Source organism: Cynoglossus semilaevis, chromosome 3 (assembly GCF_000523025.1).
Source record: "Cynoglossus semilaevis isolate Cse_v1.0 chromosome 3, Cse_v1.0, whole genome shotgun sequence".
Classification (NCBI taxonomy): domain Eukaryota; kingdom Metazoa; phylum Chordata; class Actinopteri; order Pleuronectiformes; family Cynoglossidae; genus Cynoglossus; species Cynoglossus semilaevis.
Genome location: NC_024309.1, coordinates 7,601,732 through 7,627,086, shown reverse-complemented (window position 1 = coordinate 7,627,086; position 25,355 = coordinate 7,601,732). Strand labels below are relative to the sequence as shown.

The window sequence follows — 25,355 nt, the reverse complement described above, 5'->3', positions numbered from 1 at the left end:
CCACCCAAGGCCTGAAATTTCTTGTTGGGTGCGTAATGACTCCACTTTGCTTGATTGGTGCAAATTCCCCCCTCGTAAATTTTCCATTAATCAAATTACTAAAACCAATTGACAAGCACACCTGGGACACCCCGAAGCCCATGGGCAGTTAACCCTCCCATAAAGCAGTTAAAAATCCATCATCCAGTTCATTACATGGTGCGCAAGTAAGGGGCTGAATTTCTTACCTGCCCTGCACTTTGATGTCAGAGATGGCGTAGAAGTATCTGGACAAGTTGGTCTCGTCGACCATGGTAGCTCCCGTGGCAGGTCGCAGAAGGCGGATTCGCAGGTCCGTGATGGTGAAAAAGTCCCTTAGGTTCTTGGTGGTGTCCAGTTGGCCGTAAAGAGAGGCCATGTTGTGCAGCCGAGGCCCAGCGAACAGCGCAAAGCGGTCCTTGATCTCAAATCGTACGGTTTTGTCGTTCTTCCACACGTAACCCCGCGAGTAGTCCTCGGTGCAGATGATGTCCAGCAGGGTGTGCTGCGTCAGGTCCTGCACCGTCTTGGGCTCCATGGTGAAGGCGTCCAGACAGTCAGTAGCATAAAACTGGTAGGGTTGCCAGGTACGCCCGTAATCCAGCGACTTTTCCAGAACCATTATTTCGGGTCGGCCTGACTCGAAGGTGATGACGATATCATCTGTGAGCTCGATGGTCTTGTTCCACGATAGCGTGATATTGACCAGAAGAGCCTTCGGGTACTTTTTCCAAGACGTGGACTGCCAGAAGGTGGTAGGGTTTCGACCCTCAGTGTCAAACATGAGCTCTGGAGGGTGGGCCAGCTCCTCTGTGCTGGCATCACATTCGTTATTACACATATAAGGGTTTTCCTACAACACAGAGAGAGAGAGAGAGAAAAAGAGAATAAACAGACGGAAGAATTAAAAAAAAAAAAAAATTGTTTGCTAACAGCAGTTGATATTTTGACAGTTTAAGCCGGAATAGCAACCAATATAGCCCAGTAGGGTGCAACAATATAATGAGAAATATACAAAAATATACATTTCAATCCAGAGAAGGAGTAAAGCTTTCTTATTTTTTTTCTTTCAATTTTTAGTTGTGTGGACACTTTGTCCTTGTGAGGGACATTTTGCAGTTCCCCAGGTTTAAGATTTAATTCAGATCTATTTGTTATTAGTTTTAAAAAACAGCGTTATATATTTCTTATTGTAAGGGTCAGGGGCTAGTGATTGCAGTATGTTTAGCTAAGGTGCTAACAAAACAAAAATCAGTTTGTGTGTGTGTGAGTTGATGCAACAAAATAGGGAGAAACCAAAGTCTTCTTCCAGAACTTGAGAAAACTGTATAATCAGACAAATCTCTGGGAACGTAAACACAACACTTCAGTCAGCGATTGCGTCACCCTCGCCCGCCGTGGTGCAATCGAGACGCGTTTGTCGCAAGGTGCGTTTTCAACATCAAGGATTCTTATTGCTTCAAGCATCTTATCCAACTTTGAAATGTTGTTTTTGGAAACTATTTGTACACTTTGTACAAATACAGAAATATAGGAGAGCTATCACACTGCTTGATCCCTCCGTCGCTGCTCCTCCCTTAAAAATTTGACTTGTTTTTTTTTTTTTTTTTTTTTTTTTCCCCCAATACGGGCGCAGTCTTTCCAAAACATCTCTCTGATTTACCACAAATCATTACCAGGCAATGTTCTCTGCTCGCTCCCCGCGGGCTTGATCTAGCTGTCACGGGGAGGAGGCACTCCTTCAAGACGACCTTTCAAGTGATCCAACCTCCAATTTATCAGGACAAGATAATCCACTACCCGATTACTTGATTAGGTGGGAGATGTCACCGTGTGAGTGTGTGCACGTGTGTGTGTGTGTGTGTGTGAGGAAGCGATGGCCAGGAAACAGGGGGAAGAGAAGAGCCCCCCCCCCCCCCCCCCCGATGAAAGACAGCCTAATGAAGCGGCGAGGCAGGGAAGGAGTGCGTTCGAGGAGAGAGACAGGTCTATTTGGCTCATGCGCTTTGCAAGTTTTTCCATGTCCTTTAAGGCAAGGTGACAGTGGAACAGGGCTCTGTCAGGCCCTTTTGACTGTTGGAGGGCCCCCATTAATATCCTGTCTGGACCGTCCCCTACAGGCATCTCCCAGCACTGGGCAGCAGCGGCGGCTAGCAGGTAGGAGGCAGTGGAAATTTCCACTTGGGTTAGCCGCCACCGTCTCATGGCAGGAGGTTAGGTGTGCCATTAACTGCGGCATCTGGTGCGGCGTGTATTCACCGACAGATGTGTAATATCTCATATGCGACAGTTGGTTAGTCTCTGAAACCCACTTAACACGCACAATGGCCGACCGTGTGGCTGTACAACTGGATTAAGGGCTTTTAGCCTGTAATTTTTTGAAATTGATGTTGTTTTTTTTTTTTTCCTGCAGGCTACAGGTGTCTACATCGCGCCGTAGAGTACAACAATTCACATTTTTACACAGAAGTGACTACACGGGGGTCCTTGATTTGCGACGTGATTGTCCTACGGCATTCAGTGGTTATGTCGCCGTCTCTCATAAAATAAAGACAAGTCTTTTAAGGTGTTAAGCACGGGGGTCCTTGATTTGCGACGTGATCGTCCTACGGCATTCAGTGGTTATTTCGCCGTCTCTCATAAAATAAAGAAACGTCTTTTAAGGTGTTATATGTGGAAGACAACTTTGTTTACATCCGCCGGTTGCATGCAATACATCTCCCCCTCTTTCGTTTGTGTTGTTTTCTGATGTTTTTATGTCCTAGATTGTGATTATTTAGATTTAGACTTTCTTTACTGTCACTGCGCAAGTTTTTGGGAAACTTTTTGCCAATCATTATGGCTTGAAAGCGTAAGCCAGACTTTTCTGATGTTTTTATGTCCTAGATTATGATTATTTAGATGGCAACGAAGTGTCGTTGCTTGGCAACCGAAGTACACAGTACAAAGTACACAGCTTGTAGGCCATGAGTAACTACTCGAGGTATGGCGAAATTGTGCTAAATATAAACTATTGGTAATGTTATGGTAGCTGAATGACAGGTACTTATGTACAGTATGTGATTCCCAACATACATGGCTTTTTTTGAATGATTCCAGTTGGGCTACGAAAGTGTTCATACAAATACAACTGCATTTAAGTAAGTATTGTAAGAAAGAAATCTGATACTTCTTGCGAAAGCATTTTAGTGTCCAAAAAAAACAAAAAAAAAAAAAAAAACCCTTGCATTTTTTAAAAAAAAAAAAAAAAAGCATCGCATGTCGATGCTTATTTCATCAGGCAGATAAAATAATCATCGATCCCTGGGTCTCCCGTGCTCATACATAAACCTCCAGCCATCACAGGCCCCATCCCTGTAATCAGACAAAGATATATCAGTATCGATCCCGTGGCCAAGCTGCTGAAAATCTGCTGCGTGTAGCACCTGGCAACCTCGGCCGCTTGTCCCGCACTGCCCTGAACACACAGGTTAAAAAGCTTTCATTACTGTTTCTCCTAATGACAAAATACGGCCTTTATGAAGATCAATATACTCGCCGTTCTGCCTCCAAAAAAAAAAAAAAAAAAGAAGAAAGCTGATGATTTGCTGACCGTACAGCTTCATAAAACTGAGATTTTTTTTTTTTTGTGTGTGTTTTATCGTCGTCCGCGGTTGAGAGCTGACACACTCAATATGAATAACAGGAGCCCTGCGCAGTGATCATAACATCTCTGTCATGTGAATCAGAGTGAGGCGTTGATAGGTAACAGGTAGTAATGGGCCGCCGATGGCTTAAACCACACCGGCTTGACCCTATTACTACGGAGACGCAGTACTGCAGAGTCACAGCTAGGGGACTGGTGCGTACCAGCGTCCCATGTGCATGCAGGCAGATTTCACACAAATCATCAGTGAAGCTGCTCTAAATTCCTTTCCGCGTTGTCCCCATTATTGTTAAACTGTTCCGACTAATTTTACCTGCCAGCGAGAGGAGTAAAAATCAACAGTGCAGCAACTTAGAGGACAATGAATTTGTCTAATTCCACGCAGCTGCGCTCCGGCAGTCCGGCGCTATTTGTAGTCTCTGGGTCACGGAGAAGTGTTCCTTCGCTTTGACGCGCGAAAACGCGAGTTAAACGCACGATTAGCTCAAACCAATAGTTTACATTGCTTTTCTTGCCGATTAGCTCAAACCAATAGTTTACATTTTACTTTTCTAGCTCTTCAGGCATAACGCACGACAACAAATAAAAAAAAATAAAAAAAAATGAAAAGATCTCAATAGCTCTCCACACAGAGTAACGCTGAGACTTGAGATCAGACCTTACAGCTGTCAACCTTGACCAATGGAGAATGAGACCTGGGGATGTATAAACTACAAACGACAACCAACCATCCTTGGCATCAACCAATCAAAGTGATCATTCAGTTTGACAGATGTGTTTGTGTACTTGTAACCCAGATAGTGGTAACGTCTTTGTTCTGCCATTTTCTGTCCTGCTTCTTATTTTTAGATCTTTGTTTAAAACTTGTGAAAACTCGTTTTATCTTGAATGAAGAAGTGGACACACATAAGGAGCTTAGCAATAGGCCGGAACTACAAAGGAGTAACAAATACGCAACATAACATGATTAAATAAGCAGCTACTGCTTGTGGCAAAAAAAAACAAAAAAAAAGAAAAGAAAAAACGTTTGTCTCGTTTTTAGTTCTTTAGCCCAGTGGTTTGTCAGTGGGGGCCACCAGGGGGCGCAAGATGGACCTCGGAAAACTGGAATGAGAAAAAAAAAAAATGCAAACCAATTGTTATTTTTTTTATAGCCATTTGTACCGAACCGTTCAACACCTAAACTGCCGTCATCGTTGGATTCTCAATTTCCAATGGTACCTGTTCCCTACGCTAGCGTGGAGCTAGCTAGCGCAAAACAAGACAGGTTTTTGACAGTGCTGAAAACACGTTTGTTAAGAATGTTCTTATGCAAAACAAATGTAACATTTATTGAATGGTGCATAAGAGTAAGAAAAATACATTCTAAGAGTTAATGTTTCTTTAGCATTATCTGCAAAGGCGGGGGGGCAGCAACCAGATGCTAATGCTGCTTTAGACTAAACTCGGTGTTTATGTATGTGTGAGTGTGACAAAGAGGTGGGGGGGCTTAAGCTCTCCCTGCTGCATTAATACAACCTGTTCTTAAATAGATTTCTTCACCTCCAGCCAGCAGCATGACTGAAGCATTTCAACACCCCAGATTTTTATTTTTTTTCTCTCTCTCGCTCTCTGTTGCTCTTCTGTCTCCACCTCTTCTTCCTTTTCTCTCTCTCTCTCTTTTTTTTAACCTCCTCTGTCTTTCTCTCCTTTTCCCCCCACCCTGTTTGGTGGTTGCCCTCATCTCTCACATCATGGGTGGAGCAGACAGTTCAACCCAGACGTGGAAGGAATACTGGATGCCACTGTGACAGATTACAATGGTAATAGACACCCGGTCCGAATCCCTGCGCAAGGATTACGATCGCATTTTCTTATGGTTCGGGGTTAGACGGAGGTCAAACTGCGGGGCTCATGGGTCATGGGAGCTAAACACACACACGTCCCCAAGTCACAGTCGTCCGATCTGTGTACGACGGGAGTAGCTATTCTGTGGTATCGATATATCATTACTTACACGAGCACTCGAGATAAAGTAGCGATACAGACGAATAAAGTAACGTAAAATTGAACTGATCCATTGTCATGTCATGTGACCGCTGACCGGAAGATAATTAGAACATTGTTTCCCAAAGACTGGGTCGGGACCCTCAGGTGGGTCGCAAGAGCTGTCTCCATCCAACCTCAAAATCAAAAGCTGCCAGTTTAAAAACGACACCATTAAAACTTACTAATACGAATTGTTCAGATATCACTTGGTCAACAATAAAAATATCCTCATTAATGTTCAATAACGGTCAAGTACATTTTTATTTTGTGATTTACGAATAATGTCTATTGACTTGGGTCACCAAAGTTTGACTTTTAAAATATGGGTCCCCAGATTAAAAAAAAAAAAAGTTTGGGAAACACTGCATTAAAAGATACAGTGGAAAGAAAGGAGGAAGCCTCGACTTATCATTGCCACACGCAGAAACACACACACACACACCACCACCCCCCATCAACTTCAGCTGGACCATGAATTCAAGTCCAACACATGAATTATGCCGTTTAGGAAGCACCATGAGGGAAATCCCAGAGCAGCGTCAAGGCGGTGAGCCGAACTCTTCAAGAACCGCAGCGCGGGCGGTCCACTCCACTGAATGGAGGTTATGAGGCAAGACAACGTGTAAATGTCGCCCCGTTTGTGCTGGCCGTGATCGGCGGTGACAATTTGGGAGCTTCATGAGCCCTTAAACAACAGTGAGAAAGGCCATCAGCGCCGAGCCTCGGCTCATTCACAGGATATAAAAACAATTTTATATTCCATTATCTTTTATGTGGTCGAGCCCCACCGGGTGCTACTGCGATACGGCGTGGAGGAAAGGACAATATCCGCTGCTTAGGAGATGGTGTATTCGCGAGAGGTGAACGACGGCACGTGTCAGGAGTTACAGTTAAAAGTTGTCCACGACTGTAATCATCCAATAAATACTGGCGCATAAAGATGAATGTAACAGTGCCGTGTAATAGCAAAGTAAGCTATGCAACAATGAAACAATTATCATACAGTCTCCTTGCACTTCTATCGGTGTATGTGGGTAGTTTTGGAGAAGGGAGACATTTTTTACATGATCCAAAAATTAAAAAGCCCTGAGGATTAATAAATCGACCAGTAAAAAGTTGCCTTAGAAAACGGGTTGCTAACGCTAGCTAATCGCCTATTAATCGTTTCCTCCAAATGGAATTACTATTTATTTCAGAATAGACAATGAAATAGAATAATGAAAAGAAGACAAAATTAATCGACCGATGAATGTCACATTTAAATATTAGCTATCATTAAGAAATAACTAAAAAAAAAAAAAAAGTTATGTTTTTGCTTTAAGTTTCTCCTTTAAATATTAGCTATCATTAAGAAATAATAATAAAAAAAATATATTTTTGCTTTGAGGTTTCTCCCGGTGGTTTAAATATCACAATATTTCTATAACAACACATACATTTCATAGCTACCTATATTGCATCATGACATCATGATCTATGACATAAAACCATCAGAAGAGACTAGCTTAAACTTGGGAGTCATAAAGAAGGGCAAAAAGTGAGCTAACAAGGCTAGCTAACAAAGGAAGCTAATCGCAGTCGACACCAGGAAACAAGGTTAAACCTATGGTCAAATCTCCAATTAACCGAATGCCGACGGCGCGTGCTTTTACAACGTGGAAGAAAAACTAAGCAACGCACTCCTAACGTAGAGGTCTTTATCAGAAACCACGACGAAATTTAATGAGCTTTTCTCCGTAAGGTTGAAGCGGCTGTCCATGTCACGTCAACCCAACGAACCAATACCCAAAGGCGTACATCGATTTACAGGCTAGCGTGGCACAACATCTCTCAATCAAAGTGTCCCGTCGGTTGACATAAAAAAAAAAAAAAAACTTTGGCATTTATGGTTGCACATTAAGACAACCCCGTGGCTATGGCAACCCCTCCTGATCCTTTAGTTGAGACGTCCCTGAGGAAGTGACACTAAGGCAACGTGGCACATGTGTCCATACCACGTCCCCCCCCCCTTCTCGTCTCATCAAGTGTTATTTTTAATGGTGTAATAACAGCACGTATCCTGTATAGCAGCCCTCCGGAGAGAAATGTATCAGTGTCACCTTGACCGAGCTGAGAGGCAACTCCAACACGGGGACCTGACCCCCGCTTGTCCCCCACGGACACAAACCTTAATCTTCTGCAACAATGAGGCTGAATTACAAATGAAAAAAAAACGCATAAGCGCCTCTCTTTACATTCACGCTCATAGCTAGCGCCAGCGCCGCCTGCGCAGAATCTGATATAATCAGGCCTCTCTTTACATTCACGCTCATAGCTAGCGCTAGCGCCGCCTGCGCAGAAGCTGATATAATCTGTGGCTTCCGCTTTCTCGTACGTACTCATTTCGCAGCTGCCACTTTTATGTTAAAACAGTTTGTAATCTTTTACAAGCGTTTACAAGTCGGACACCCAATCAGTGGTCAACACTAATAAACGAGATAATATTTTTTAAATGTATTTACATTACTTGCAATGATTGAATAAACAAATGGATGGATGGAGATATACATATATACATATATACACATATATACATACATACACACATATATACATATATACACATATATACACATACATACACACATATATACATATACATATATACACATATACACATATATACATATATATACATACATACATATACATATATATATAAATTGCATTATGTGAATGAATTCCAGCACCACGGACAGCTCTAAATCCCAACAGGCATTCGACAATTCACAGACCAGACGACAAAAACGTTGACTTATGACCTAGGATTGACTGCTGCATTACGACCAGGCAGGCATTAACAGGTTAACTTCTTAAACCACTGGCCTCTGTGCCAATCACATACGCGTGCAGTCTACTACTAGATTCACAATAAGCTACTTGAAAATCCTAATGAACGTATCACGGTGACAACCATTCATACGAGGCCCAACTTTCATTCGTCGGAAACAACGCCATTCACCTGTAATATAATCGCATTACACAATGAAGTGATGAAAGCAAACACAATCAGAGGGGAAAAAAAAAAAATCACATCTCATCTGGTCCGCTGCGTCTGAAGTGTAACCAGATCAACACGCCGTCCATCACATTTCACTTCTAATGAAGCCTTTCAATCCGGATCGTGTCGTCGGGCTTCATGTCTAATTAGCAGCTCTGAAGTACAAAAGTGAGTACGTACACGGAGAAATATTAACGGGTGCTTCACCGACTCGGTTAGCAGCGGCTAGGTTTCCGATCCAAAGCATGCGTCCGTGTTTGGTGGAAAAGACACGAGAAAGGATACAAAGAAACGCCGTCTTCTCCAGGATTAAAACATTCCCATTTGCTTTTTACTCTTAAGGGCGCGTTTTATTTTATTTATTTCTTAAAAGTCTGGGCTTTTAAGAGATGATTAAAATCAATAACGTGGTAAAGCTCAGAATTCCCAGGGTGGATATTTAACTGTGCACAGCATACTTGGGATTCAGCTCCAGGCCTTTCTACCGGATCACTGAAGGTCTGTTTAGTGATTCTACAGGGAGACTTTCTTCTTTTCTTTTTCCTTCTTTCTTCTTCTTCTTCTTCTCCTCTATTGTCTCCTCCCCTCCCCTTCTAGATTTTTTTTTTTTCCCCCTTTCGCTAAATCTGAGAAAATGATTGGCAGACCACTCCTGGGAAAAAGACACTTTTTGCCCCCCCCTCTCTCTGAGTTCACGGCACTCTTACGCTCATACATACAGAGTGAGCATGTGCACACACACATATATATACACACACACACGTATCCTAACGGCCATTCACACAGAGAGGATTCAATTTAAACAACACACAGTGAATAAAACTCAACTGTTTTTACGGAAACGCAGGCGCGTCTTCAAAAGCTAGTCAACGCTAATCCGAATCCGGGCCGCGAACTACGATCGTCGGCTCCTCCTGTGTGAGTCAGGCGCATTGCAGGGTAACTGTGCGTTTGAATAAGGATTAATGTGGCGCGTTAACTGAATATAAAGTACTAAAAAATTAAAAATTAATTGATTTGCAGATATAGAAAAAAAAAAAAAGATTTATAATTTATCAAATGAGTAAGCACACAAATATGCATTTAAGGGAATAATTGCGATCTTTGAGGCCACGTCATTAACAAATGATACACAAAAAGCAAATTCATTTTTTCGACGAGTCACTCTTCTCCTAAGATAAAAGAGCTCATCTGTAAATCGCGCCGACGTTTGCGAACAGTTGATCACCATAAATCAGCTGTAACTGTGAGATTTTTTCTCGGGGGAGAAAATAAAGTTATTTTATAACAATGTCAGAGTCACATGAGGAATTACAGACGACCCCTAAAGTTATTGAAGTACGAGGAGGAAAAAACTACAGGGTGGAGAGTGGAGCTGTGGTGGTAACACCCAGATTCGAATACAGTGGAACCTCGAGATACGGGCATAATCCGTTGCCGGGGAGCGAGCTCGTAACTCGAGGTGCTCGTATCTTGAATCATTTTTTTTTCCCACCGTAAGAAATAACAGAAAGAAAATGTATCTGTTCCGGCCCTCTTAAAAAATTAGTGCTAATAACAATGGAAAAAACACGTTTGTTTTTAATGGCTATAGAGACAGACACAAAAATAGAGAGAAAATCACGTAGATAACGCTACGTTCTAGATGCTTACGGAAGTCGACCTAGCGCCGGCGGTCAGTAAGCGTCGTCGTATCTCAAATCTTTACTCGTATCTGGAAGCAAACATTTGCACGAAGGCTTGCTCGTATCTCGGAACACCCGTATGTTGAGACGCTCGTATCTTAAAAAAAAAAACCCAAAACATTTACTTGCTTGACTGGTACACAGGAGATGCCATTCAAGCAAATAAAAATTTCTGAGAGTTTTTATTAGATAGAGGCTCTAGATTATTTTCCTCTCTATGGCAATAAAATGGATCGTGGACCTTTTCAAAAGGACCGAAGAAAAAGCATTTTTTTTATGAGTGTTTGTCTTCCATAAAGTTTCAGTATTTCAGAAACGATGATGATGACGATGAGCATTTAAAAAACTTGTCTGCAAATCTATGGTAAAAATCATCAACTCGTACATTTTAACTCCAGTGCTCGCAGCAACATATGACCTTAAATAACAAGCTTGACCTCTAACAGGAGTAAATCTGGACCAGTGGAACCCATAAGAAAAAGCTGCAGACAGGCACACACGGTAGGCAACAGACATCAACCGCCACTAATTGTACGATATAGGAAAATGATTGATGAAGACGCTATGGACTCCTACAGTTTCTGTCTAGAAGGAAAACAACATGTAGCAGTGCTAGCCGGCCATAATGGTACATGAAGCAGATCCACTTGATACCGGGGACAATAACTTAGAGCATCTGCCACTGTTGTAATCACAACCCTCAGAAGGGAGTCAAGGGTCCTCCATCGGCTGATTGTCTGTGAGCTCCTGATGAGCTGCCATTATACCAGATGAGAGGGAAGAGAGGGGTTATTTCAGAAACGAATGTGTGTGTGTGTGGGAGGGAGAGAGAGAGGGAGAGAGAGGGAGAGGGAGCAAAAGAGATGGCGAACGGGGGATTAAGAAAGACAAGGAAATCAAAAAACTTCAACAGGGCAAGAGGGAAATACTGAAATAATCAACTGCACTCTGCAAAAATTACAGATGAATTAAGCACTCCGTTAGTGATTAATTAAACCCAAAGATCCGACCTAATGAGACCACACATGGCTGCGAGTGTGTCTGTCTGAGAGTGTGTTGCGGAGACCCACGAGTTGAGGATTGTAACGTGTTTAACTGTCTTAACAGTTAAGGAGGAGAGCTCGGAAAAGGTGGCAAAAATAAAATGAAAAAATTGAAAAAAAAAAAAAACCCAACAAATTGTAATGCTTTTAAATAGTTGCTAACAATGCTAATAGCGTAATTACCGTAATAACAATAGTACTTATTATTATCACTGGACTTATAATATTCTTATTGAATTAGCATTAGTAATACGGTATTAGTAGCGGTAGTAGTTGTAGTAGTAGCAATAGTATCAGCCATTCTGCTTATTCCGTATAGGTTTCATTAGCAGATTTCTAATGATGCACAAAGCCATTACAAAGACAAACAGACGTCACATTTTCTGAGATTATTTACATCACTGACATTACATATACATTTCTTTTATACAATTATAAAAACAACGTATTTCCCTCAAAAGCTTCAAAACACTGATTCCCCCCCCCCAGACAACAATAAATTCATTGTATTGGGAAAAAAAAAATGCTGTGAGACAACAAATACAACGACTTAAACCAGGATGGCTAAGCTGTAAAAACAAATTTTTTTTTTTTTTTTTTTAAGAAAGTTTTTGAAATTTAGAGGTCTGAGACAGACTTTGACCTTGGTGAGCAAAGACCCCTGGATTTTAGGATCATGGATTTTTTTTTCCTTGGAGTTCTCCTTCACTTCTTCCTTCTGACCTGCCACCTTTAACAGAGAATCAACACCTGTGCCTGACGTCAATACTAACAGTCAGTCATAGCACCGGCACTACAAATAGTATGAGTTTACAGCTCCATCAACAAGTCTATTTATTCCCTGTACTTCTCCTCGTCGTTGCCCTGCCTGTCTCTTCGTTTCACAGCCCAAGGTAAACTTTTCCGACACGACAGACAGCGGAACTTATAAACGTCTCTATCCACAAAAAAAAAAAAATCAAAATCACAGAGAACAATCGCCTTGTCTTTCCAAGGAATAGTGAGCGCTCTTCCTCACCACCTCCTGTCTAACTTCAGCCTTCATATGTCATTTTATTCACAACCAGAACCTGCTCCGGCGTGCACCCGGTTCTGATGACCTAGTTTTCAGAACGAACGAGGAGGTTTTGAAATATTAATCCCGTGCCAGGTGACGAGGGCGATGGGAAAAGTGAACGGCGTTCACAGTGTGGTTAAACAGACCTATTGCGTGTTTCAGTGAAACACATAAAAGACACATTAGCAGATGTAGCGGAGAGAGCCGGGCAAATAACAGCAGCCTTTTATGATGCAACGGGGATCAACAATGTCAATACCACTCAAACTGGCATTTGATTTTAGCGTAAATAAGGCATCACTAAAGCGTTGGTGAAGGGAAAAAAAAACAGCAGCTAATGCATTCCACAGTGGAGGATCAGACTTCCCCCTTTTCTCTGACTCAACAGTATTATGGAGCTGTAATTCAGCCCTACTTATAGATCTGATCCCTGTGCCATTGTCAGTCCACTCTCTGGACTTGAAAATATATATCTGGCGTGTGTGTGTGTGTGTCATAGATCACTGTGGAGTCAAATTTTAGAGGTGATGATGTTTTAGCACTACACAAAGCACCGTTGTACAAACAAAGATACGACCTGTCACAGGGATGTTATGTCGATCCCATCATCAAATCAAAGAGCTCTATGTCGACAGATCTTCTGTAAGAGTTGGTGCTCTATTCCAAAAAACTTTTGACATGCTAAGAACCCCTGCCCCCAAACAGCATTAGCTTCTAGTCACAGACAGTGCCATAAAATATGAACAGAAACATCAACTTGTTTTCAGCGCTGTCAAACACCTGTCCATTTTGCGCTAGCTTGCTACACGCTAGCTTGATAATCACAACAGCGGCATGACAGATAGTCTACAACAGGGGTGTCAAACTCATTTTCACCGTTAGCAATACACTTCCCCTTAAAGGGGAAGATTGTACAGATCAGGGGTCCCCAACCCTTGGTCCACGGACCAGGACCAGTCCATAGGTCATTTGGTACCAGTCCATAAGTAGGACACAGTGAAAAAAAATGTACCTAATTTTTACTAATTTACTTAATTTAAATAAAATCCTGTTAAATCTATTCATTCTTTTTTTTTAATGTAACAATAATCTGGCAATATTTTTTAAAATAATGTCATTCAGATTCTGATACAAACAGAATAGAGGATAAAAGATGTTTATTTTGAAAATGTAATGATCCTTCAATCCTCAGCAGCTTGGTACCGGTCTGCAGTAACATGTGGTACTGGCTGACCAGTCCTTGGAACTAAAAAGGTTGGGGACGGCTGGTATAGATGTAACCACTCCAATACAGACTAATGCATGTTTGTACAATTGATTATTTGATTGACATATAAAAGCAGTCAGTGTTGCCAATTGGTAAAGGGAAATTATCGTACCCCAGTCACCACCAAAATAATAAATGTATTAATGTGCTATAGTCACTCTACTGTACATTACCGGAAAACAAACATTTCCAACGCGGTGAACTTGGTTCCATTTCCGGAAGTCGGAGCTGGGAATAACGTCATAGCCAGGTTATCACGGTTCTCGTTCAAAAGTTGAAAACGTTGGAAAAAAAAGTTGTCGACGTTTACAGTGTCGAGTTAATAGCGAATGTGTGTTAGCTTCATGGCTAACACTTTTCCTTTTCCGATGTTCTCCACAGGTATTATGTCATTTTTGAACTTCCGTCAATCGAATACTAGAGGGTCTAGTGACGCAGCAGACAATTCAGCCATTCAGGGTTTAAAAAAAAAAATCTCCGGCAAACAGTTGCGGAATGCTAATTACAACCACACATTCACTAAATTTAATTAATTTGACCATTACAAATTATCGTATATTTGGCCCTTTTTTTGAGGTTATTGGTCGCACATCGTACACAGGACCAAATTATCGTACAAATACAATAATTATTGTACACTTGGCAACACTGGGCGTGACCATGCCGAGGTGAGTTCAGGTGCTATCAGAAACGTGAGAATCCAACGTTTATGGCAGATACGGCATTTCTAAGTCTCTCTAGCGCCCCCCTAGAGGCCCTCCACGGGGCCACAGCCTTCCCTTTTTAAGCCAGTGTTCCGTAACACTGACACACCACTGTCAGTCCTTTTTTGTTACACTTTAAGAGGACAAACGTTCTGTTTACGTCACATCAGTGATTGGCTCCAGACGCTGTCGAGGATTAAACGGTCGAAGATGAATGAAAAGTAAGGCTAAAACCTCAACCGCGAATATATTATTATGTAACTTATAATCCCACAACTCTTTCCGGATAGTAGCTATATGTTTATTAAGTGCAAAATCCCATCACCTTGAGAGACAGGAGAAGAGATTTCCAAGGCATTCGTGTTAACGATCAATCAAGTAAAGCTATGCAGAGTTTTAGCTTTATGGTGTCACTTTAAAAAAAAAAAAAAAAAAAAAGAATATAAACAATTATCTATATTTCTAGAAACAATAATACATATATATTGTATTAAATAATACAAGAATTATGAAATATACATATTTATACACATATATAAACGTGAACATGTGAAATATATATAAATAAATACACATATATTCATATATTTTTCTAAATCCTTAATTTCTATATCAATAGCAAAAGCAGCTGTACCCGGGGGGGTTTCTAAATCCTTAATTTCTATATCAATGCTGTCGCAGAAGCAGCTGTACCTGGGGGGAAACAATAAAGTATTTCCTGATTCTAATTCTGATCATTATTAAAAAATAAGACATTTTCTGTCCAAAAAGAAAATTGAAATAAATTACTACAAAAAAAAAAAAAAAAAATCTGGTGACCTTTCCAGCACCAGACAGATGATTTTTTTTTTCCCTTAAATATATTTTCTTTGTCCAATCTGAATCTAAATGCAGCGCAATAAATTTGTGTTATCCTGAGATGTAATGATTACCATGGCCACCGTTTGTTATCTTAAGCTAAAATTGAAACCAAAGATAATTGTTTATTAAAAAAAAAAATCTTCTTTAACCATCTACTTAAGACTTTTCTTTCAATTTTTTTTTTTGAACCATCTACTTAAGACTTTTCTTTCAAATTTTTTGTTTTTGTTTTGAAGTTAAGAATCCGTACATTGTTGCTGTGTTCAGGAACGTAAAAAAAAAAGAGAACTCGGTAAGAAAAGATGAACTTTCTCCGGGTGAAGAATAAGCCGAGGCTCACCTGTGTTGTATTGGCCACAGACACATGAGGGCCTTGAGGTCTATTGTAAACAGATAACGTGCTTTGCACTTACAGTAAGTGAACAAATACTGCAGCAGGGCGGTCGCCTCCGTGCGCAGAGTCTGTTATAAAAGGGTTGAGAAAAGGGAGGGTTCCAGTGCTTTTGTTAGCCGCACTGGAACAAATGTGAAGAGAACACCTACAGCGGGAACTGTTACAGAGTGGGTGGAGGTGTTGTTATTCTGCCATCTTATCGTGTTTGTCAGATTCACAAACCCTGCTTCAGCTTTTCTAACTAATGCAGGAAGTGCACAAAAAAAATCATCAAATACACTTTGCTCATTACCAAAAAGGACAAATTTCCCTTTTGTTTTTCTTTGTACTGTTAAACGGAGCGTGTTGGTATTATTATTTTTTTTAAGAATTTCTGATGCAGACCTAACAAGGCACACTTGTCAAAAAAAGTGCTGCCGTTTCCTTTCGTGTTGTTTTAAAGAGACCGAGCTGCAGCTGGAGAAAAGTAAGACGGACTAGTGGGTGAGAGACATCGCTGTGTTTATTTCTACCTTCCAGTCTCTTCACACTGTGATTTCTGCACCGGGGTTGGGGGTGCGGTGGGGGTCGGTGGGAGCAGTGATCGGCAGCCAGGCTGAATCTCAATAATTCAGGTCGGTCCTGCTCCTGCGCTGCGGTCTGCTTCACATTCGTCTCACTTCCAATAAAGCTTGGTTTCTGCCCACTAACCGTTCCATGACCACACGGTGTGGCACGCTACGCAGCGCATGTAGATCCCACTTAGCTTCACGCTGCTAGTTCTGAACGGCCCGACGTCGACGGACGCACTTGCACAGGTGGACTGATTGCGTGATAGTCGGTGATACCGATATCAATCTAAAGCGATAGGGTCGGCATTTACGGCATTTTGCGCAAAGTTATGTTTAGCATTGGAGCTCAGGTATCGGCTCAAGTAACCTTAAGTTGTTTTTCTCAAATGTTCAAACCTGAAATTTTGACCAATATCTTACCGATAAGTATCGCGGGTATTGGATCGAGCCATCCCTACTGTCTAAGGCAGGCGTTGGCAAACGTTTTGACGCTAGATTAAGGCAGGCGTTGGCAAACGTTTTGACTCGCTCGATGGATGTTAACTAAGATAAAAATCATGCATAAAGGCTGAGATGCTAAAATACTTTTATCATTTTCTACACCATCTATTGGAAAAACAGGGGTATTGCAGGGAAAAGGCAGAAGTGTAATGATAGGATCCACCATAGGGCCAACGACTCACCATTTATTGTCTCAGGCCCTTGTCCACTTTACTCAACACCACAGCCCCCTTTGGGCCGGATTAATAACCTGAACGGGCCGCATCCGGCCCCCGGGCCTTAGTTTGCCCTTGCCTGGTCTTAGGGTTACTGCTGGGGTTTTTTTTCCCCAATTGATTGAATAGTATTTTTTTCACAAACCGAACATGCATTTTTCCTTTTAATGCTAAAAACATTGCAATCACAACCTGTACTTTAGGCGATAACAGAACTGAGATGAGACAAAAAAAAAGAAGAGAAATCGTCTTATCAAAGTGAGACGGGAGCGACACAAAAATAAAACTGTCTGCGAGAGTTACAGTTTTGCACTTCACGCCGTGTTTAACAATGAGATCGAAAGCTTCCTGGATATTAAAGCCGATGAATTCAGATGCGGGGCAGCTTGTGTCAAGCACACTGTACAACAAACAGAAATTAAACGCCGTGAGCAGCTGCCAGACAAATCCACAACCGAACCCTCTGAACCTCGATAATTGCGGCAGCAAAGTGAAGGAAAAGTCAAATCAAGTTGCCTTGTTGTCAATTCTCCGCCACGTGAACAAAAACTCCTTCCATGTTTGGCTTGTTCTTCCCGAGGGGGGGGATTTTTTTTTTTTTTTTTCGTTTTCAGGAGAGAGCAAAAAAAAAAAAAACAGAGAGCACCGTGAGAATAACCACTCGCTAATTTGAAAAGAAAACTAAACTGTGATTACGGCCGACGTGATGACAGCTGTCAACGTGACAAGAGGAATTATCAGGTGGGATTTTCAATTGTTTTGCTGTAAGCAGCCAGACGGGGTCCACGAGGAATTTAGAAAAGACAAGGTTTGGAAGACGAGTTGTTCAGTCCTTGTCACTCAAAGATGTAACGTACTTCATATGGAACCTTCATGCGCACGCTCGCGTATTGAATATTCATGACCTGAACAACAGGTAAAATAAACGAAGCATACGTACAGGAAAACACACCAGTTTAGCAGCCATTTTCTCCATTTTCATATCTGCTGTAATTGCTTCAGGGAGCGAGTACGGCGATCGGGGAACAACTTGGTTCGTTACGATGAGTAAGAGGCAGTAGCCTTAGCGCATCTCGCATCTACTTTGCATCCAATTAACCGAGATGTTGTTTTAAGAGGTCGGTCAGTCAGTCGGTCGGCGCAGCAGAAGACGCAGCATAACCTAATTACCTATATAAATAACAATAAGCCCATGTTTTTCCTTCCTTTTTTGTTAGGCAGAAAAGTTCAAGTACATTAGAAAATCTTCATTTTTAATTTTCTGCCTTGACCTCTTTAACCTAAAACTTCCATCAACACTCTCTGGGGCAAATGTTGTGTCTTGTAAAAATAGCAAAAAAAAGTATAGTTTACATATATATAAAAATTTGGCACCTGCTCTTACATAAGTACAAAATAATAAATCAGGTCAGCTCATGGCAGCGTTAAGAGACAGCAATGGGTTTTAGAAACACCAAAAATTTAAATGAAATACGTAAAAAACGAGCGCGAACGCAACAGAATTTTACAATTAAATAAAAAAAATAAATATTTTGAGGATAATTAAAAATATAATAATCACTGTCACATATAGTTCATAGTATCATAATAATAGATAAAAATTTTATTTTATAATATAAAAATTATATTATTTTTATTTTTATTGTTATTTTTATTTTTATTTTTATTTTTATTTTTATTTTTATTATATATGTGTCAAATTAAATATCTATTTTTAAAATGATTATAACCTTTGTTTTGGTTTCGGTGTTTCTCAACAACAACATAGTATTAACGGGCCTGTATGATAATCACTAGCTAATCAAGCTAGGCTAAGCTAGCAACAACTGAGTTTACACAGAGAGTGAGCCAGTAGTTGTACTTTGCAACTTTAAAAAGTGATCTGTTAAAATGCATCAGATCAGCCTTTCATAAATTCACATGAGCTGCAAACGACACAATTTTCACAACATTTATATAATATTTGATGCATTACTTCCCTGTCCTTGACTGACGCTAACCTTTTTTTCAGAAAGAAAAGGTATTTGGAAGTATTTGTCTCTCTCCATTGTCTGAAAGTATTCGTGGCCCCCGACACGATGACACGAGCTTGTCTAGAGAGCAGTCAATGGCGAGCGTCGCTCTGAGCAGACACATAAAAGGATCTCAAGAGTATGTTAACATTATTATCACCTCGCATCTCCTTTCATCTGCGGAAAGGACAATGTTCAAAAGGCGCTAACATTAAAAGTTAGGGAGACACACTGAGGATTTTGACAAGTCCAGCGGAGATGTTGCCGAATTGTGTCGTTCGGTTCACGTGAGACGGGAAGTCACATAAAAATCAAGGTGAGTCTGTAGCCGTTGGGGAAGCGAACGTTGAACCCGAGTGTGACGTAAAAGAAAAAAGGAAAAAAATTTCGTGATGCTTTCGTTAGCGCTCTTTGCAACCTGTTTCAAATATCTCTTTGGTTTACGATGTCCTCGAGCTACAACGTTGCCGTTGCGTCACAGCACCCCCGATGTACAAAAATGTATTACAACAAGGATGATGGCGCTTACATTTTCCAGTAGTACGCGATATTTGGGCAACGTCTGCCCTTCGTTATGTCTCGCAGGCATTACAAGTCCGACTCCTCTGACGGGATTGCTCCGAAGAAAAGTTAAGCAATCTTCATGGGGAAGAAACGAAATAAAGTGATATGCTCAGAACAGGTCGAAACACTGACTAACATCGGGCGACCGAACATTAAAAATAGACGACGACATTAAAGAATTTATCGTCTTTAACCTCCACGTAGAAGCAATAGTTTCTCGAGCAACATCTTGCAGTACGTAATATGTAATCGTATGCAAGTCCGTTATGGTAAAAAAAAAAAAAATTGACTTACGTCGCCGCTAGAAACCGAACCCAGACGTAAGTCGAGGACTCCCTGAAGTAGACTTAGCCGAGACTGCGATGGTAAATTTCACCCAACGCCCCGACTCCTGACCCAAATGGACGTAAATTGTCCCAATGAAGCTGGAAATGACATTTATCAGCCACTAACCACGAGCAAAGAGCGCAGTGAAATAGCACAATTACCACAGTAACTGTAATCTGGAGTCCCACAAGATAAGGCCTGTTTGCACTGCCAGCCATATGCCAGACTCCACCTACACTTCCCAGCAGGCACTGCCCTCTTGTTGCAAACCTGTGTTGCGGACGGCAGCCAACATTTCACTGGCAGGAGTATTCCGCGAGGCAAGAATCCAGTCAGCGCAACGGTCCAACAGTTCCACTTCAGGAGCCAGGCGCGCTTCATTTCATTTCACCGCGCACCAATCTGTAGTAACACATTCCGTGAAACAGCAGCCGCTCGCCATCGTAATCTACGTGGTCGTCGTTAGAATAATTTGAAGTGCTTATCTACTCCATGCTAATAATCCTAATCACCGCGTGAACCTGTCATCCATGAATGATGCTTTTTAACAACCTCACTGTCTGCTCTTTTTTTTCTTCTGCTGCCGAGCACGTTGCCATTAATAATCTATTTCGGGGGCGTCACACCGAGCGTGCACAGCATATGAAGTCAACACGGAGCTCCGTAAGAGCTGCCGCTTCAGGAACGGAGCCTGAACAACTTCCAACAAAGACGATTCAGGGGTGGAGCCCAGTGGGGCCGGCCACGGTCAGCGGGGTTGCCCCCGGCGTTTCGTATCTCTTGGCAGAGCTCGCCCGGTTGCCACATGGCACCCGGATGCACCGTGAGACGCAGTTCCTCTCGCACACCTACGCTAAGTCACATGTACGCTCACGCTGCAACCCATTTCACCCAAGGCATCGGAGGCAGGCTTCTCGCCTGCAGAACGATAAGACGAGACGATCAGTTTCTATCACTTTGCGTCGGATTTAACGGTTGTTTTTGGGGTTTTTTTCCCCTTCTTTCTCCTCCTGTCTTAAGGTAAATTAAATGTTCTGAAATGAAAAGTCTGAACTCAAAAGAGCGGAGGAAGTGATCTCAGAGCGGTTTGGGTTCGTGCTCCACGGCGGCGGTCCCCGACCTTTTGGTCATACCGAGCCAATCGTTGCCAGATTATTTGTTGATGAAAAACGTTAAAGGGATGGGACCGGATTCTTTTTTTGAATGAAGTACTAAATTAGTAAAACTGAAGTACATTTTTGTTTTTTCACTGTGTCCCACTGCGGCCCAGTACCGACTGACCTACAGCCCGGCACCAATCCCCAAACCGGGGGATGGGTACCCTTGCTCAAAAGAGAGGCATTTCCATCAAACGTTCTGTTATAATTACAGTACGGTTCTTGGAATTAAAGTGCTACTCTCGTCAGCCACCAGTTGTTCGGTCGGGTTAGCATTTGTGGATGGAATAGCATATTAGCATGTCTCTCTGTTCCGGCATTATACAAGGGGGAAAAAAAACGTTTTCGTCATACAGAGGGGGGGTCCTGGGTTTACAGGCATCGACCATAAATGGATTGAGAAAGTCTTCATTGTGACGTTAAAACTCGGCAACAAGTTCGCACAGGAACTAGTTGGCGAACGGAGAGGAAGAACGCCAGCCGGTTTGTACGCAACAAATTTGGATTGCGCAACGTTTTGCTTTTCGTTCGTTATATATACCAAATCAGACCCAAAGTTAGTATAGAACAGACCAACTGCCAAAGTCGTAGAGATTAGCGTCAAACTTTGAAACTAGCTAATCGCTACGATTTTGAATTTTATGTATAAAACGAAACAAAATCGTTAAAGTTTATAATCAAGATCAAACCCTCTAGCATTGCGAATTCAAAAAAAAAACCCTCTCACAGATAAGGTGGTAAAGTAAGTATCCGGACAACAGGATGTTCCATTGACGGCGCCTGATTAAAGATATAAATTGCCTAAACCCAAGGACTGTTTCACCCTCCACAGTGGTCTCACCATCAGTCAGACAGGCGGAGGAGAGTTGGTGGCAGGGCCCAGTGGCTTCCAATCTCAATTAGACACCAGAGGGCAGAATTAGAGGGAGGGAGGGAGGGAGGGACGAGAGGCAGCACCGGGGAGCTAATTAGGGTTAGGCTACCATTCTCAATTAGACACCAGAGGGCAGAATTAGAGGGAGGGAGGGAGGGAGGGACGAGAGGCAGCACCGGGGAGCTAATTAGGGTTATTACCAGGACGTGTTTTATTCATCTGGGACTAAAACAAATTGCTCAGTTGCTGCAGAGCAAACGTGAAAATTAGTCTCAGATTTACTGACAGCCAAAGTGCACTGCCACGGTGCGGTGCAGCCACAAAGTTTGTAATGCGAGACATTCCGCGGCTACAAAGGAAGAGACGGGCGGGGGACAGGGACGGAGGGGAGGGGAGGGTCCGTATCGTTCCTGTGTTGTCTGCTAAACACGGGGCTATTTTAGTGTTCAGTGACAAGGGGAAGTAAGACTTTGAAGCCTTTAAACACGCAACGAAACAAGTCCGTGACCGAGAGCGCGACGGCATGAATTTGGAAAATTCAGCGAAGCTTTTTAGCAGTTTAAAAACCTACAACGTCATCCACTTTTCTTTAATGACGCGTTTAAACATTTGGGATCTAAAAACATCCCGTTTGATTCACCTCATCAATCGGTTCTACAGGTTAGCAGTTAGCACGCCTGCCGCGGAAGCAGAGAGCAGAGAGTCCTGGGTTCGATTCCCACTGGAACCACATGCTTGGAGCAGCATGCTAACAGAATATCTGCTGCTAACACAAACATTTCCCAAATATGGGATCAATAAAGTTCAAATTATTATTATTATATAATATGGGAGGTACATTTAAATCAAAGTCTAAGCTAACAAAGTAATCTTAGTTGACGGGCCAGATACACAACTTGATTCCGTGACCAGTAGAATCATAAATCCCGCGGGCCATATGTTTGACACCTCTATTTTAAATGGTTATTATATCTGTGCTGTTAGCCAAACAGTAAAGCAGAGTAAAGCAAGCACTAACACTGCGTTCATAAGGCTAGTTTTTTTTTTTTTTGTATTTTTTTGCAGCATGTTTGCAGGCATCGTCCTTCCGTAAAATACGTAGGTGTCAACGTAAAGTCTGTTGCGTTTGTCTCTGCTGTACAGCAGCAGTAAAACCCCGCCGTCTTAAATTCTTCCAAATAGCAACGTCGCGTGTCTTCGCTGGCGGCCGCACCCACGCTCAAGCGTTTCATTCACAGCCTCTGATTGGCAGACGGGCAGGATGCCGACTGTGTTCCTACGCCAAGCTTCTCAGTAGCCCGCCGACCTTGCCAACGTAATGAACAGATCACTGTTTGCAACCTTGTCACATCATGTCTCCCTGACGAGTGTCTGGCACCCGGTGGAATTTTGCTGCCTTGTTGTTCGCTGACTGTCCTCTTCTTCCAGGTTCTGAGGCCCTAACACAATGGCTAACGCTAGTTTGTGGGCCAAAGGAAATAAAACAAGTCGCTAATTAGTGGCGCGACGGACTGATGCAGACAGTATTGCCCGAGCAAATGGCTTGAGAGACGGAGAGGTTGAAATGCCAAGTGTCTATATACCGGCACCCTTAGGCCAAAGTCCTGCAGACACTGCAGGACTACACCTAATTTACCAATTGCTCTCCCTATTGCTCTCCTATTTCAATATCCATGACGGCACTTTGCTAACCACCGCTCCTCTGGAAGAATTCAGCCCCTTATGTCCTTTTCTCTCCCACAGAAAAAAAAAGGAGCCTGTAACTCTTGCCTCCGCCTAATCAGGAGGATTGCTTATTAAGGAAGAAAGCTCTTGGGTGCTTCCTAAATTGGACAGAGGACGGTCTCACTAGTGCGATAACTGCAGATTTATGTCAGAATTAGGTGTAAATAGCTTCACTGGTTATTCCTCTTCTTTAATTAAGCCAACGCATTTGCTAGGCCTCTGTCGTGCGCAGGGAGCCAGACCCTCTGTGGACGAGACGTTAGCTTACCAAGCTAAATCTCCCTCATGTGCAGGGCCATGAACTGAGAAGCCATTTGCGAGCCGTGCCAAAAATATGAAGAGCTCTGGGCGTTGTGTGAGTTTCACCGTGAGAGGAAAATGTGTGTTTATTCGGTGGTTTTCAAAGTGGCTAAGCCGCCAGGGGGCGCTATGGGAGCCTCGGAAATTCTGAGGGAAGTTTAAAAAAATCGGATTGGTCTAAAAATTCATCGGATTCTCAGGTTTCCAATGGTACCTGAAGGCACCTCGTGTGACAGATGTAACCCAGCTAGCTGCTCTGCTCCTCAAGCTAGCGTGTAGATAACTAGCGGGTTTTACAGCCGTACAGAAAAATGGCCACAATGGGGAATACACAGTGCCGAAAACATGTTTGTTAATAATTTCCTGACGCTAAAGAAATGTAATAATTATTGAATAGAGACTAAACGTAAGAAAATATATTCTAAGATAATGTTTTTTCACATACTTTCTAGCATTGTGGATTGCAAACGGGAATCCCGGACAGAAGCTAATGCTGTTTTGGGAAGCCTTGGCATGGAAACGTTTGGGAAGCCTTGGTCTAGAGTATGACGCTGGTAATCTAGCCAGAATGCTAGCATTAGCGTTGCTAAAAAACAATCAAGGCAGATATCATTAAACATATACTTAACATGAACCGTTTGTGTTTCTTATTTCTTATTTTTCAAAATTCATCAATCGGGCCGGATTGAAACCCCAAGTGGACCAGTTTTGACCCACGGGCCGTATGTTTGACACCCCTGGTGTGAACTCATGGGAGGACGCGGTGCTGTATCACTGCCTACTACTGTACGTGCTTTAAAAACGATCCGTGGCCTCTCATCTCCCCAAGTTCTATTTTGGACGCTCCAAAAAAAGGTGCCGGCCCTGACGACTTTACACCTTTTGCAGCTGCTTTCCAAGGCTCGGAAAACGAACCGAAAGCACTTTATAAACCGTACAGTCTTAGAGTCGAAGCATGGACGAAGCATTCAGGTTCGCATCCAGCCACCGTTACTCAGAACAGGCCAGTCACAACAGACGGGATAGATAGGATTCGGAAGCTGTCAATCAATGCCTTTTCATGTGTGTTTTTGAACGGCATCGGGGGGCATCGAATTTCTCTTTAAACAAAGCAGGAAGGATTGAGCAGGCCTAAACGCTGTCACAGAGGGGGGAAACTGTTTCAGTTAGATTTCAGACTTCGGAAATATCTGCAGCTTATGTAACCTTCAGCCGAACGAGACGCCGATTCACCTGCGTCAGTTAAATCCGTCAATGTGAAACATTGAACTAGACAGAAGATAAATGGAAAAACCCAGTCAGTGCATCAGGGTCACCGTTCTTCTTCTTCTTCTTCTTTTTTTTTTTTTTTTTTTTTTTTCATTTGTTCTTTTTTTAGTCGATTCA

At 42.3% G+C, this 25,355-nt stretch overlaps 2 protein-coding genes across 3 annotated transcripts in view; one reads left to right on the top strand and one right to left on the bottom strand.

The window, feature by feature from the left end:
- ntng1a (netrin g1a) overlaps window positions 1-14,035 on the bottom strand; it is a gene marked incomplete at its 5' end in the record, with an annotated part of 68,293 nt that extends 54,258 nt beyond the window's left edge. The window contains 2 exons of the mRNA XM_025054691.1: window positions 228-871; window positions 13,958-14,035. Coding sequence (XP_024910459.1) covers window positions 228-871; window positions 13,958-14,035 — 722 coding nt within the window. The remainder of the gene's footprint in view (window positions 1-227; window positions 872-13,957) is intronic.
- The window catches only part of mkxa (mohawk homeobox a), a 1,121,182-nt gene that overhangs the window by 397,966 nt on the left and 697,861 nt on the right, over window positions 1-25,355 (top strand). The gene's annotated exons all lie outside the window — the stretch shown is intronic.